Source organism: Saccostrea echinata, unplaced genomic scaffold (assembly GCF_033153115.1).
Source record: "Saccostrea echinata isolate AGI-Se365-2 ecotype Australia unplaced genomic scaffold, CSIRO_AGI_Sech_v1 ptg000009l, whole genome shotgun sequence".
Classification (NCBI taxonomy): domain Eukaryota; kingdom Metazoa; phylum Mollusca; class Bivalvia; order Ostreida; family Ostreidae; genus Saccostrea; species Saccostrea echinata.
The window spans coordinates 32,762,959-32,780,047 of NW_026889758.1; the positions used below are offsets into that span (position 1 = coordinate 32,762,959).

At 32.4% G+C, this 17,089-nt stretch overlaps 1 protein-coding gene across 1 annotated transcript; it reads right to left on the bottom strand.

The window, feature by feature from the left end:
* Positions 1–15,948: 15,948 nt before the first annotated feature.
* LOC133183600 (short-chain collagen C4-like) lies at positions 15,949–16,945 on the bottom strand. The gene is made up of 2 exons (XM_061318535.1): positions 16,860–16,945; positions 15,949–16,439 (listed from the first exon to the last, which is right to left on the bottom strand). The coding sequence occupies exons 1-2, from the start codon at positions 16,942–16,944 to the stop codon at positions 15,964–15,966; spliced, it is 561 nt and encodes a 186-aa protein (XP_061174519.1). The 5' UTR covers position 16,945; the 3' UTR covers positions 15,949–15,963.
* Positions 16,946–17,089: the final 144 nt, after the last annotated feature.

The window sequence follows — 17,089 nt, forward strand, 5'->3', positions numbered from 1 at the left end:
CAAGGTCAAAGTGAAAGTAGAATGGCAGTTAGTTATCAAAACTGCTTAGTGCTACCTAGTGCAGAGTCTTGCAGTATGTAGGTGATATGCATTTGTCATTTTATGAAAGAGGTAAAGAAAAAAAGGTTTCCATGCCTTATCACAATATTTGTAAATGAAAACTTTTATTTTCATGGAATAGAATTACATGTCAGCGAGGACATACATATGTAATTCTTTCAAAGAAGTCGGTCAGGCTACAGTTGTGTAGAAGTTAAGCAGTGTGTGCGTGAACATGCACACTAACATTTTTTTTTTATTTTATTAACTGCATTACATGTATTTGTCTAATGTATAATTATTGTCAGTAAACATGCTTTTTACCTGTATTATTAATTTACATGTAATTTAACAATGCTGAGACTAATAAGTGCAAATTCATAATTTTCAATTGATATCAAATTATGGGCATAAAAGGATTATGGTAGGATTTGTTTGTTTGACGTCTGTCTGTGAATGTTTTAGGTGCTTTATGATGCTGATTTATTATTGCACCATTTTTAAAATTGATTTTTTTTAGGATCATGGTGATACAGGACAATGTCGAGGTTCATGCAGATGAGGTCGGAATCTTGAGTCTTCACATGTAAAATGATGGCAGTACTTTTAATATGTAAGTTGAATTTTCTAAAGCTTCTTTGTGTGTGTATGTGTGTGTCCGGGGGGGGGGGGGGGGGGGGGGGGGGGGGTGTTAAAGCTTAGAAAATGTAGATTTTAAATATTTGAGCTATAAAAGTGACCATCAAACTAATCTGTACATGTATGCTATATATTTTACAGCTAATATATTTTAAAAAGAATTTCAAAACAATTACATTCATAGTGTTGTGTATGATAAAATATTAAGATTAACAAATATAAGAGTTGAAATTTCTTTAATATTTATCAGTCAGAATGAGCGACTTGTAAGGAAATTCAAAATTTTCAAAGTTCTCTTTTATTTTCCTACAAATTACAAAATGGTTACCATGGAAACAAAACATTTTCTGTAGACTATTTATTTGATCTGCTCATGCAAGTATTTTTATCATTTTATAGTTGTAATGAATATTTTAGTTTTAATTTCATGTTTAATTAAAAGTACGGGAAAAGTAACACTACATGTGTAATAAGCAATCCATTATTATGATGTCATTATGACATCATAGATGAGTGAACTTGCACTGGCGTAAAAATTGCTTTGAAACAGATGAATGTACACAAGAATATAAAGGCTTATAACTTTTTTATTGCTACACCAATTTTCCTGAATGATACATCAATGGACAGGAAATAATCAGTACTTTCTATTTTTACCACTTTCGGGGTATTTGTAAACTTAATTTTTTTGTTAATCATGGAGAAACGATGAATTCAAGGGTGAGGGATGATAAAATTTTGTGCAAAAATGCATTGATTTTTTGAACTAAGAGAAATTGACCCATATGAGTTCTTGATTGTGATTTTGCTTGATGTATTTAAAGTTTTGAAAGAGAATAAAAGTGGTATAAGTTTATTAATAAGCTAACCGATGACTTAAAATTTGGGTGCAGTTGTGGCTAGATGGAAGCATTTTAAAAGAATTTTGCATACAGAACTGTGCATGGTGTAAAATCTTTATTAATGATTGAATTTTCCTGAAATTTGGCATAATGTCACTACATAGTCTGTAGTATGACTTAGGATGTAAAATGTTGTAAAATCCAGAAAATACTTTTTCATATTGGGTACATACCTCTAATTATTTTTAGAATCGGTAGGAGAAGAAAGTAGTGCAGAAAAAATTACAAGTTCCTTAATTTGTAGACCTGAATAAAAAAAACTGTGATAAGGTATTAAATTGAGCCTCATACTTGTTGATAAGGAGTATGTTCCCTTGCAAAAAAGCTTGTCAGATGTAATTTATCAAGAAGATCAGCAGAATTATTTTATGTATTATAACACCAGTGAGAAGTCTTGAAATCCCCTACTTTCACTTTCATTTTCAGAGGTTAACGCAGACAGACGCATTTTGCCGGAAAACGAATCTGACATGCCACCTCGAGATTTTAACCAAGGAAAGACAACTTGATGTGCTTTGATTTGAGGGGTCACTCAATGCTGAACGAAAATTAGGGACATTGCTATGTGAAGAAACGTTAACATTGCCGCCTATGGGAAAACAATTAGTGGGCTGTACCCAATATGAGGAGCCTATTGGTAAGAGAAAATTCTCATAGATCATTACTTTGTTTTGAACTCGTTGTTTACTATCATTTCCAATTGTTTAAATTTATGAAAGAAGCAAATTTGAATTTGTTTATACGTATTTTGAGACAAATCGATTTGTTAATCCCCCCCCCCCCCCCCCAGGAACAGACAGCTTATGCTCATATCTCCCATTGTGTACAGATGTAGCATGTAAATTAAATGTATCGATTTTATACAATTTATTAATTCAGAGCCATTAATAGATATTTAGAAAAGGAACAATTATTTTAGAAGTACATCCACCACTATTGTTTATTTTCAATACACAAAATTTCACAAATGAGGTCGGAATCGGTAATCAGTGAACTTCAAGGTCAAAGTGAAAGTAGAATGGCAGTTAGTTATCAAAACTGCTTAGTGCTACCTAGTGCAGAGTCTTGCAGTATGTAGGTGATATGCATTTGTCATTTTATGAAAGAGGTAAAGAAAAAAAGGTTTCCATGCCTTATCACAATATTTGTAAATGAAAACTTTTATTTTCATGGAATAGAATTACATGTCAGCGAGGACATACATATGTAATTCTTTCAAAGAAGTCGGTCAGGCTACAGTTGTGTAGAAGTTAAGCAGTGTGTGCGTGAACATGCACACTAACATTTTTTTTTTATTTTATTAACTGCATTACATGTATTTGTCTAATGTATAATTATTGTCAGTAAACATGCTTTTTACCTGTATTATTAATTTACATGTAATTTAACAATGCTGAGACTAATAAGTGCAAATTCATAATTTTCAATTGATATCAAATTATGGGCATAAAAGGATTATGGTAGGATTTGTTTGTTTGACGTCTGTCTGTGAATGTTTTAGGTGCTTTATGATGCTGATTTATTATTGCACCATTTTTAAAATTGATTTTTTTTAGGATCATGGTGATACAGGACAATGTCGAGGTTCATGCAGATGAGGTCGGAATCTTGAGTCTTCACATGTAAAATGATGGCAGTACTTTTAATATGTAAGTTGAATTTTCTAAAGCTTCTTTGTGTGTGTATGTGTGTGTCCGGGGGGGGGGGGGGGGGGGGGGGGGGGGGTGTTAAAGCTTAGAAAATGTAGATTTTAAATATTTGAGCTATAAAAGTGACCATCAAACTAATCTGTACATGTATGCTATATATTTTACAGCTAATATATTTTAAAAAGAATTTCAAAACAATTACATTCATAGTGTTGTGTATGATAAAATATTAAGATTAACAAATATAAGAGTTGAAATTTCTTTAATATTTATCAGTCAGAATGAGCGACTTGTAAGGAAATTCAAAATTTTCAAAGTTCTCTTTTATTTTCCTACAAATTACAAAATGGTTACCATGGAAACAAAACATTTTCTGTAGACTATTTATTTGATCTGCTCATGCAAGTATTTTTATCATTTTATAGTTGTAATGAATATTTTAGTTTTAATTTCATGTTTAATTAAAAGTACGGGAAAAGTAACACTACATGTGTAATAAGCAATCCATTATTATGATGTCATTATGACATCATAGATGAGTGAACTTGCACTGGCGTAAAAATTGCTTTGAAACAGATGAATGTACACAAGAATATAAAGGCTTATAACTTTTTTATTGCTACACCAATTTTCCTGAATGATACATCAATGGACAGGAAATAATCAGTACTTTCTATTTTTACCACTTTCGGGGTATTTGTAAACTTAATTTTTTTGTTAATCATGGAGAAACGATGAATTCAAGGGTGAGGGATGATAAAATTTTGTGCAAAAATGCATTGATTTTTTGAACTAAGAGAAATTGACCCATATGAGTTCTTGATTGTGATTTTGCTTGATGTATTTAAAGTTTTGAAAGAGAATAAAAGTGGTATAAGTTTATTAATAAGCTAACCGATGACTTAAAATTTGGGTGCAGTTGTGGCTAGATGGAAGCATTTTAAAAGAATTTTGCATACAGAACTGTGCATGGTGTAAAATCTTTATTAATGATTGAATTTTCCTGAAATTTGGCATAATGTCACTACATAGTCTGTAGTATGACTTAGGATGTAAAATGTTGTAAAATCCAGAAAATACTTTTTCATATTGGGTACATACCTCTAATTATTTTTAGAATCGGTAGGAGAAGAAAGTAGTGCAGAAAAAATTACAAGTTCCTTAATTTGTAGACCTGAATAAAAAAAACTGTGATAAGGTATTAAATTGAGCCTCATACTTGTTGATAAGGAGTATGTTCCCTTGCAAAAAAGCTTGTCAGATGTAATTTATCAAGAAGATCAGCAGAATTATTTTATGTATTATAACACCAGTGAGAAGTCTTGAAATCCCCTACTTTCACTTTCATTTTCAGAGGTTAACGCAGACAGACGCATTTTGCCGGAAAACGAATCTGACATGCCACCTCGAGATTTTAACCAAGGAAAGACAACTTGATGTGCTTTGATTTGAGGGGTCACTCAATGCTGAACGAAAATTAGGGACATTGCTATGTGAAGAAACGTTAACATTGCCGCCTATGGGAAAACAATTAGTGGGCTGTACCCAATATGAGGAGCCTATTGGTAAGAGAAAATTCTCATAGATCATTACTTTGTTTTGAACTCGTTGTTTACTATCATTTCCAATTGTTTAAATTTATGAAAGAAGCAAATTTGAATTTGTTTATACGTATTTTGAGACAAATCGATTTGTTAATCCCCCCCCCCCCCCCCAGGAACAGACAGCTTATGCTCATATCTCCCATTGTGTACAGATGTAGCATGTAAATTAAATGTATCGATTTTATACAATTTATTAATTCAGAGCCATTAATAGATATTTAGAAAAGGAACAATTATTTTAGAAGTACATCCACCACTATTGTTTATTTTCAATACACAAAATTTCACAAATGAGGTCGGAATCGGTAATCAGTGAACTTCAAGGTCAAAGTGAAAGTAGAATGGCAGTTAGTTATCAAAACTGCTTAGTGCTACCTAGTGCAGAGTCTTGCAGTATGTAGGTGATATGCATTTGTCATTTTATGAAAGAGGTAAAGAAAAAAAGGTTTCCATGCCTTATCACAATATTTGTAAATGAAAACTTTTATTTTCATGGAATAGAATTACATGTCAGCGAGGACATACATATGTAATTCTTTCAAAGAAGTCGGTCAGGCTACAGTTGTGTAGAAGTTAAGCAGTGTGTGCGTGAACATGCACACTAACATTTTTTTTTTATTTTATTAACTGCATTACATGTATTTGTCTAATGTATAATTATTGTCAGTAAACATGCTTTTTACCTGTATTATTAATTTACATGTAATTTAACAATGCTGAGACTAATAAGTGCAAATTCATAATTTTCAATTGATATCAAATTATGGGCATAAAAGGATTATGGTAGGATTTGTTTGTTTGACGTCTGTCTGTGAATGTTTTAGGTGCTTTATGATGCTGATTTATTATTGCACCATTTTTAAAATTGATTTTTTTTAGGATCATGGTGATACAGGACAATGTCGAGGTTCATGCAGATGAGGTCGGAATCTTGAGTCTTCACATGTAAAATGATGGCAGTACTTTTAATATGTAAGTTGAATTTTCTAAAGCTTCTTTGTGTGTGTATGTGTGTGTCCGGGGGGGGGGGGGGGGGGGGGGGGGGTGTTAAAGCTTAGAAAATGTAGATTTTAAATATTTGAGCTATAAAAGTGACCATCAAACTAATCTGTACATGTATGCTATATATTTTACAGCTAATATATTTTAAAAAGAATTTCAAAACAATTACATTCATAGTGTTGTGTATGATAAAATATTAAGATTAACAAATATAAGAGTTGAAATTTCTTTAATATTTATCAGTCAGAATGAGCGACTTGTAAGGAAATTCAAAATTTTCAAAGTTCTCTTTTATTTTCCTACAAATTACAAAATGGTTACCATGGAAACAAAACATTTTCTGTAGACTATTTATTTGATCTGCTCATGCAAGTATTTTTATCATTTTATAGTTGTAATGAATATTTTAGTTTTAATTTCATGTTTAATTAAAAGTACGGGAAAAGTAACACTACATGTGTAATAAGCAATCCATTATTATGATGTCATTATGACATCATAGATGAGTGAACTTGCACTGGCGTAAAAATTGCTTTGAAACAGATGAATGTACACAAGAATATAAAGGCTTATAACTTTTTTATTGCTACACCAATTTTCCTGAATGATACATCAATGGACAGGAAATAATCAGTACTTTCTATTTTTACCACTTTCGGGGTATTTGTAAACTTAATTTTTTTGTTAATCATGGAGAAACGATGAATTCAAGGGTGAGGGATGATAAAATTTTGTGCAAAAATGCATTGATTTTTTGAACTAAGAGAAATTGACCCATATGAGTTCTTGATTGTGATTTTGCTTGATGTATTTAAAGTTTTGAAAGAGAATAAAAGTGGTATAAGTTTATTAATAAGCTAACCGATGACTTAAAATTTGGGTGCAGTTGTGGCTAGATGGAAGCATTTTAAAAGAATTTTGCATACAGAACTGTGCATGGTGTAAAATCTTTATTAATGATTGAATTTTCCTGAAATTTGGCATAATGTCACTACATAGTCTGTAGTATGACTTAGGATGTAAAATGTTGTAAAATCCAGAAAATACTTTTTCATATTGGGTACATACCTCTAATTATTTTTAGAATCGGTAGGAGAAGAAAGTAGTGCAGAAAAAATTACAAGTTCCTTAATTTGTAGACCTGAATAAAAAAAACTGTGATAAGGTATTAAATTGAGCCTCATACTTGTTGATAAGGAGTATGTTCCCTTGCAAAAAAGCTTGTCAGATGTAATTTATCAAGAAGATCAGCAGAATTATTTTATGTATTATAACACCAGTGAGAAGTCTTGAAATCCCCTACTTTCACTTTCATTTTCAGAGGTTAACGCAGACAGACGCATTTTGCCGGAAAACGAATCTGACATGCCACCTCGAGATTTTAACCAAGGAAAGACAACTTGATGTGCTTTGATTTGAGGGGTCACTCAATGCTGAACGAAAATTAGGGACATTGCTATGTGAAGAAACGTTAACATTGCCGCCTATGGGAAAACAATTAGTGGGCTGTACCCAATATGAGGAGCCTATTGGTAAGAGAAAATTCTCATAGATCATTACTTTGTTTTGAACTCGTTGTTTACTATCATTTCCAATTGTTTAAATTTATGAAAGAAGCAAATTTGAATTTGTTTATACGTATTTTGAGACAAATCGATTTGTTAATCCCCCCCCCCCCCCCCCAGGAACAGACAGCTTATGCTCATATCTCCCATTGTGTACAGATGTAGCATGTAAATTAAATGTATCGATTTTATACAATTTATTAATTCAGAGCCATTAATAGATATTTAGAAAAGGAACAATTATTTTAGAAGTACATCCACCACTATTGTTTATTTTCAATACACAAAATTTCACAAATGAGGTCGGAATCGGTAATCAGTGAACTTCAAGGTCAAAGTGAAAGTAGAATGGCAGTTAGTTATCAAAACTGCTTAGTGCTACCTAGTGCAGAGTCTTGCAGTATGTAGGTGATATGCATTTGTCATTTTATGAAAGAGGTAAAGAAAAAAAGGTTTCCATGCCTTATCACAATATTTGTAAATGAAAACTTTTATTTTCATGGAATAGAATTACATGTCAGCGAGGACATACATATGTAATTCTTTCAAAGAAGTCGGTCAGGCTACAGTTGTGTAGAAGTTAAGCAGTGTGTGCGTGAACATGCACACTAACATTTTTTTTTTATTTTATTAACTGCATTACATGTATTTGTCTAATGTATAATTATTGTCAGTAAACATGCTTTTTACCTGTATTATTAATTTACATGTAATTTAACAATGCTGAGACTAATAAGTGCAAATTCATAATTTTCAATTGATATCAAATTATGGGCATAAAAGGATTATGGTAGGATTTGTTTGTTTGACGTCTGTCTGTGAATGTTTTAGGTGCTTTATGATGCTGATTTATTATTGCACCATTTTTAAAATTGATTTTTTTTAGGATCATGGTGATACAGGACAATGTCGAGGTTCATGCAGATGAGGTCGGAATCTTGAGTCTTCACATGTAAAATGATGGCAGTACTTTTAATATGTAAGTTGAATTTTCTAAAGCTTCTTTGTGTGTGTATGTGTGTGTCCGGGGGGGGGGGGGGGGGGGGGGGGTGTTAAAGCTTAGAAAATGTAGATTTTAAATATTTGAGCTATAAAAGTGACCATCAAACTAATCTGTACATGTATGCTATATATTTTACAGCTAATATATTTTAAAAAGAATTTCAAAACAATTACATTCATAGTGTTGTGTATGATAAAATATTAAGATTAACAAATATAAGAGTTGAAATTTCTTTAATATTTATCAGTCAGAATGAGCGACTTGTAAGGAAATTCAAAATTTTCAAAGTTCTCTTTTATTTTCCTACAAATTACAAAATGGTTACCATGGAAACAAAACATTTTCTGTAGACTATTTATTTGATCTGCTCATGCAAGTATTTTTATCATTTTATAGTTGTAATGAATATTTTAGTTTTAATTTCATGTTTAATTAAAAGTACGGGAAAAGTAACACTACATGTGTAATAAGCAATCCATTATTATGATGTCATTATGACATCATAGATGAGTGAACTTGCACTGGCGTAAAAATTGCTTTGAAACAGATGAATGTACACAAGAATATAAAGGCTTATAACTTTTTTATTGCTACACCAATTTTCCTGAATGATACATCAATGGACAGGAAATAATCAGTACTTTCTATTTTTACCACTTTCGGGGTATTTGTAAACTTAATTTTTTTGTTAATCATGGAGAAACGATGAATTCAAGGGTGAGGGATGATAAAATTTTGTGCAAAAATGCATTGATTTTTTGAACTAAGAGAAATTGACCCATATGAGTTCTTGATTGTGATTTTGCTTGATGTATTTAAAGTTTTGAAAGAGAATAAAAGTGGTATAAGTTTATTAATAAGCTAACCGATGACTTAAAATTTGGGTGCAGTTGTGGCTAGATGGAAGCATTTTAAAAGAATTTTGCATACAGAACTGTGCATGGTGTAAAATCTTTATTAATGATTGAATTTTCCTGAAATTTGGCATAATGTCACTACATAGTCTGTAGTATGACTTAGGATGTAAAATGTTGTAAAATCCAGAAAATACTTTTTCATATTGAGGAGCCTATTGGTAAGAGAAAATTCTCATAGATCATTACTTTGTTTTGAACTCGTTGTTTACTATCATTTCCAATTGTTTAAATTTATGAAAGAAGCAAATTTGAATTTGTTTATACGTATTTTGAGACAAATCGATTTGTTAATCCCCCCCCCCCCCCCCCAGGAACAGACAGCTTATGCTCATATCTCCCATTGTGTACAGATGTAGCATGTAAATTAAATGTATCGATTTTATACAATTTATTAATTCAGAGCCATTAATAGATATTTAGAAAAGGAACAATTATTTTAGAAGTACATCCACCACTATTGTTTATTTTCAATACACAAAATTTCACAAATGAGGTCGGAATCGGTAATCAGTGAACTTCAAGGTCAAAGTGAAAGTAGAATGGCAGTTAGTTATCAAAACTGCTTAGTGCTACCTAGTGCAGAGTCTTGCAGTATGTAGGTGATATGCATTTGTCATTTTATGAAAGAGGTAAAGAAAAAAAGGTTTCCATGCCTTATCACAATATTTGTAAATGAAAACTTTTATTTTCATGGAATAGAATTACATGTCAGCGAGGACATACATATGTAATTCTTTCAAAGAAGTCGGTCAGGCTACAGTTGTGTAGAAGTTAAGCAGTGTGTGCGTGAACATGCACACTAACATTTTTTTTTTATTTTATTAACTGCATTACATGTATTTGTCTAATGTATAATTATTGTCAGTAAACATGCTTTTTACCTGTATTATTAATTTACATGTAATTTAACAATGCTGAGACTAATAAGTGCAAATTCATAATTTTCAATTGATATCAAATTATGGGCATAAAAGGATTATGGTAGGATTTGTTTGTTTGACGTCTGTCTGTGAATGTTTTAGGTGCTTTATGATGCTGATTTATTATTGCACCATTTTTAAAATTGATTTTTTTTAGGATCATGGTGATACAGGACAATGTCGAGGTTCATGCAGATGAGGTCGGAATCTTGAGTCTTCACATGTAAAATGATGGCAGTACTTTTAATATGTAAGTTGAATTTTCTAAAGCTTCTTTGTGTGTGTATGTGTGTGTCCGGGGGGGGGGGGGGGGGGGGGGGGGGGGGTGTTAAAGCTTAGAAAATGTAGATTTTAAATATTTGAGCTATAAAAGTGACCATCAAACTAATCTGTACATGTATGCTATATATTTTACAGCTAATATATTTTAAAAAGAATTTCAAAACAATTACATTCATAGTGTTGTGTATGATAAAATATTAAGATTAACAAATATAAGAGTTGAAATTTCTTTAATATTTATCAGTCAGAATGAGCGACTTGTAAGGAAATTCAAAATTTTCAAAGTTCTCTTTTATTTTCCTACAAATTACAAAATGGTTACCATGGAAACAAAACATTTTCTGTAGACTATTTATTTGATCTGCTCATGCAAGTATTTTTATCATTTTATAGTTGTAATGAATATTTTAGTTTTAATTTCATGTTTAATTAAAAGTACGGGAAAAGTAACACTACATGTGTAATAAGCAATCCATTATTATGATGTCATTATGACATCATAGATGAGTGAACTTGCACTGGCGTAAAAATTGCTTTGAAACAGATGAATGTACACAAGAATATAAAGGCTTATAACTTTTTTATTGCTACACCAATTTTCCTGAATGATACATCAATGGACAGGAAATAATCAGTACTTTCTATTTTTACCACTTTCGGGGTATTTGTAAACTTAATTTTTTTGTTAATCATGGAGAAACGATGAATTCAAGGGTGAGGGATGATAAAATTTTGTGCAAAAATGCATTGATTTTTTGAACTAAGAGAAATTGACCCATATGAGTTCTTGATTGTGATTTTGCTTGATGTATTTAAAGTTTTGAAAGAGAATAAAAGTGGTATAAGTTTATTAATAAGCTAACCGATGACTTAAAATTTGGGTGCAGTTGTGGCTAGATGGAAGCATTTTAAAAGAATTTTGCATACAGAACTGTGCATGGTGTAAAATCTTTATTAATGATTGAATTTTCCTGAAATTTGGCATAATGTCACTACATAGTCTGTAGTATGACTTAGGATGTAAAATGTTGTAAAATCCAGAAAATACTTTTTCATATTGGGTACATACCTCTAATTATTTTTAGAATCGGTAGGAGAAGAAAGTAGTGCAGAAAAAATTACAAGTTCCTTAATTTGTAGACCTGAATAAAAAAAACTGTGATAAGGTATTAAATTGAGCCTCATACTTGTTGATAAGGAGTATGTTCCCTTGCAAAAAAGCTTGTCAGATGTAATTTATCAAGAAGATCAGCAGAATTATTTTATGTATTATAACACCAGTGAGAAGTCTTGAAATCCCCTACTTTCACTTTCATTTTCAGAGGTTAACGCAGACAGACGCATTTTGCCGGAAAACGAATCTGACATGCCACCTCGAGATTTTAACCAAGGAAAGACAACTTGATGTGCTTTGATTTGAGGGGTCACTCAATGCTGAACGAAAATTAGGGACATTGCTATGTGAAGAAACGTTAACATTGCCGCCTATGGGAAAACAATTAGTGGGCTGTACCCAATATGAGGAGCCTATTGGTAAGAGAAAATTCTCATAGATCATTACTTTGTTTTGAACTCGTTGTTTACTATCATTTCCAATTGTTTAAATTTATGAAAGAAGCAAATTTGAATTTGTTTATACGTATTTTGAGACAAATCGATTTGTTAATCCCCCCCCCCCCCCCCAGGAACAGACAGCTTATGCTCATATCTCCCATTGTGTACAGATGTAGCATGTAAATTAAATGTATCGATTTTATACAATTTATTAATTCAGAGCCATTAATAGATATTTAGAAAAGGAACAATTATTTTAGAAGTACATCCACCACTATTGTTTATTTTCAATACACAAAATTTCACAAATGAGGTCGGAATCGGTAATCAGTGAACTTCAAGGTCAAAGTGAAAGTAGAATGGCAGTTAGTTATCAAAACTGCTTAGTGCTACCTAGTGCAGAGTCTTGCAGTATGTAGGTGATATGCATTTGTCATTTTATGAAAGAGGTAAAGAAAAAAAGGTTTCCATGCCTTATCACAATATTTGTAAATGAAAACTTTTATTTTCATGGAATAGAATTACATGTCAGCGAGGACATACATATGTAATTCTTTCAAAGAAGTCGGTCAGGCTACAGTTGTGTAGAAGTTAAGCAGTGTGTGCGTGAACATGCACACTAACATTTTTTTTTTATTTTATTAACTGCATTACATGTATTTGTCTAATGTATAATTATTGTCAGTAAACATGCTTTTTACCTGTATTATTAATTTACATGTAATTTAACAATGCTGAGACTAATAAGTGCAAATTCATAATTTTCAATTGATATCAAATTATGGGCATAAAAGGATTATGGTAGGATTTGTTTGTTTGACGTCTGTCTGTGAATGTTTTAGGTGCTTTATGATGCTGATTTATTATTGCACCATTTTTAAAATTGATTTTTTTTAGGATCATGGTGATACAGGACAATGTCGAGGTTCATGCAGATGAGGTCGGAATCTTGAGTCTTCACATGTAAAATGATGGCAGTACTTTTAATATGTAAGTTGAATTTTCTAAAGCTTCTTTGTGTGTGTATGTGTGTGTCCGGGGGGGGGGGGGGGGGGGGGGGTGTTAAAGCTTAGAAAATGTAGATTTTAAATATTTGAGCTATAAAAGTGACCATCAAACTAATCTGTACATGTATGCTATATATTTTACAGCTAATATATTTTAAAAAGAATTTCAAAACAATTACATTCATAGTGTTGTGTATGATAAAATATTAAGATTAACAAATATAAGAGTTGAAATTTCTTTAATATTTATCAGTCAGAATGAGCGACTTGTAAGGAAATTCAAAATTTTCAAAGTTCTCTTTTATTTTCCTACAAATTACAAAATGGTTACCATGGAAACAAAACATTTTCTGTAGACTATTTATTTGATCTGCTCATGCAAGTATTTTTATCATTTTATAGTTGTAATGAATATTTTAGTTTTAATTTCATGTTTAATTAAAAGTACGGGAAAAGTAACACTACATGTGTAATAAGCAATCCATTATTATGATGTCATTATGACATCATAGATGAGTGAACTTGCACTGGCGTAAAAATTGCTTTGAAACAGATGAATGTACACAAGAATATAAAGGCTTATAACTTTTTTATTGCTACACCAATTTTCCTGAATGATACATCAATGGACAGGAAATAATCAGTACTTTCTATTTTTACCACTTTCGGGGTATTTGTAAACTTAATTTTTTTGTTAATCATGGAGAAACGATGAATTCAAGGGTGAGGGATGATAAAATTTTGTGCAAAAATGCATTGATTTTTTGAACTAAGAGAAATTGACCCATATGAGTTCTTGATTGTGATTTTGCTTGATGTATTTAAAGTTTTGAAAGAGAATAAAAGTGGTATAAGTTTATTAATAAGCTAACCGATGACTTAAAATTTGGGTGCAGTTGTGGCTAGATGGAAGCATTTTAAAAGAATTTTGCATACAGAACTGTGCATGGTGTAAAATCTTTATTAATGATTGAATTTTCCTGAAATTTGGCATAATGTCACTACATAGTCTGTAGTATGACTTAGGATGTAAAATGTTGTAAAATCCAGAAAATACTTTTTCATATTGGGTACATACCTCTAATTATTTTTAGAATCGGTAGGAGAAGAAAGTAGTGCAGAAAAAATTACAAGTTCCTTAATTTGTAGACCTGAATAAAAAAAACTGTGATAAGGTATTAAATTGAGCCTCATACTTGTTGATAAGGAGTATGTTCCCTTGCAAAAAAGCTTGTCAGATGTAATTTATCAAGAAGATCAGCAGAATTATTTTATGTATTATAACACCAGTGAGAAGTCTTGAAATCCCCTACTTTCACTTTCATTTTCAGAGGTTAACGCAGACAGACGCATTTTGCCGGAAAACGAATCTGACATGCCACCTCGAGATTTTAACCAAGGAAAGACAACTTGATGTGCTTTGATTTGAGGGGTCACTCAATGCTGAACGAAAATTAGGGACATTGCTATGTGAAGAAACGTTAACATTGCCGCCTATGGGAAAACAATTAGTGGGCTGTACCCTTCTGGTCTCAGACCAGTAGAGCTAACAAGCTAGAAGTCGTTAAATAATTAGGGAAAATGGCATGAACAATCAATGTAAATTCCATCGAGTACTCGACTATCGTTCAACTAAAGCCTCCGACTTTTCGACTAGGCTGTCCGAGTAAAATTGACATCCCTAATAAATATTGATCATAACTTAAGTTTTTTAAAGGTGACTGGATGCCCGGAACATATATTATGACCGTAACCAAACTTACGCGGACTGGAACCTTTATTATACCCCGGAACCAATATTATACATATTAAGCGTTCCGGTCGGAAAGCTAAGTTGCTCGGAACACGAAAATTATGCGGTCTCAAATTAGGTACTAGGATTCTTCCGCATGTTCAGAATATCCATTTGCATAAAAACGAAACAAAACTAGTATGTTTCTTTCAGCTGGGGGAAACAAATAGTACTTCAATTACGCACATACTCACCCACACAAGCGCTTTTTTTTATTCCCTCCAACTTCGTTGCGAGGGGATAATAAACAATGTAAAGACTAGCTAGGAATCGGAAGGCCTGAATCCGACCACTCATTTGGAGTGAAAATGACATCAATTACATTTTTGATAGTTTGTAAATGAGACTCTAAAATGGCACTTAGTTCAAAACCAAAATTTATTTGAATATACTAGTAGCATACACTAAAGCCTATAGAATATACTAGAAAATTTCCCGAAATTCTTCAGTTAAGGAATCACTTAACATCAATTATTAAGTCAAAAATTTGTGAAACAATGGCACCGCAAAAAAAGCAAATCGATTTAGATATAAATTATTACTTGCGTACCTTTCCCCACTCACCAATACCAGGCACGTAGCATCAGGAGGGTCCCACTTTTTTCCACACTCAACTTTATACATTGAAAATATTCACTGAAAGGTCGGTTCCCCCTACTTTTGTTGCTGTATAGTCAAATAAGGGTAATATAGTAGTGTATGAATAAAATTTGGCACTGAAAGAAGCTGGAACCTGCCCCCCCCCCCCCCCCCCCCCATGAAATGGGATTTTCGAGTTTGGACAATTTTCCTTTTTTCTTTTTGTTTGTCAAGTCTATCAAGGTAAGTTGATTTTTTTCCTTTAGCCCCCCCCCCCCCACTTTCAAACAACGTGCTCTACCCCTGCATACACACACGCAGGCGCGTTACTTTACTTTATCCCCTCCAATTTCGTTGCGAGGGGATAAGCTTAATAAGAGGCATCTTCACAACATTTTGATCTGCTTTTTGGTTTTGTTTTCTTATTCGCAGTAGCTTATTAAAGGTTAAAATACTAGAATGAGGTAAGAGTGTGTCACAAAATCTTATTTATATACTGAAATACTTATTTACATCGTGCAAACAACACAGGCAATTGGTTGAGAACTTCTGTAGGGCGGGCATGGGAGAGAACCACAGACTGCCTGCACGGTGTAGAACAATCTCCCATTATAACTGTTTTGTCGAGAACCAGCGGTACCATACTCTGGATTTCTATCCAAACACAAAAAATCGGCACCGTTATGATTTGTGTACTGTGCTTCAGAGGTCAAAAATCCGTCATACTGTTTCATCCAATTTGAAGGACATGACAGTTTAGCAGGAATCATGATTGTTGATGAAGCATACTTGGAATGACACACTGCACACGGAACGTCATCGTCCATCGCTATGTTGTTATAGGTGAATTCGTACTCGCTTCCATGTATCCGTCCAGAATGCACGTAAGCAGTCACACCATAAGGAGCGTCCTCCGGATCAAGGGGTAAACAAAGGGTGTTAATGCCACCGCCAATTTCATTGAAATTTCTACCTCCAGCAATACCTTATTTAAAATTTACAGAAATATTTCAATCAACAGAGAGAGAGAGAGAGAGAACAAGGGTTTTAAAATGCATGCAGTATACAGTAAAACGTATTAAGACGGACCATCGATAGCTCTGTAAAACATTTTAAGATTAGACGATATCCCAGTTGGAGAATATTAGTATGAGTAATATGTTAATAAGAATTACATTTTCCAAATATATTTGAGGATTTAGATATTTTGCCGGAATGCACAACACCCGGAGTGAGCAGTTTTACTATGCTTTTTGTATAAAGCATTATATTTAAATCAAATTGTCAAATAATTTTATCTGAAATAAAAGTGAAATTGTTGAACGAAAAAAATGGTAAAAATGGAGACACTTTTTTCCTCCTTAAACATTTCTTAGAACACTTAAGGTATAAGTTTCAAATCTACCTGAATAAACTTTTGATGTCCCATTAACTGATGGACATGATTTCTTCCCCCAACGTACAAATGTAGTTCCTAAAACAAAATGCATATATATACATTTCTCTTTTTAGAAAAAATAGCAATAAAAGTATGTAATATATATTCACTGTAACTGTAAGAAACAAATAGGTTACATGCCATGTCTTGCCTTTGAGTTCTCAAAATTTGCAAGAGTTGTTCTCAGAGCCTTAATT

Bases quoted from the DNA above. Each gene is read 5' to 3' on its own strand.
- LOC133183600 (XM_061318535.1), bottom strand. From the start codon at position 16,944: ATGCATTTTGTTTTAGGAACTACATTTGTACGTTGGGGGAAGAAATCA. The intron at 16,440-16,859 runs GTAGATTTGAAA...ATTTTAAATAAG, and splicing joins GACATCAAAAGTTTATTCAG to GTATTGCTGGAGGTAGAAAT.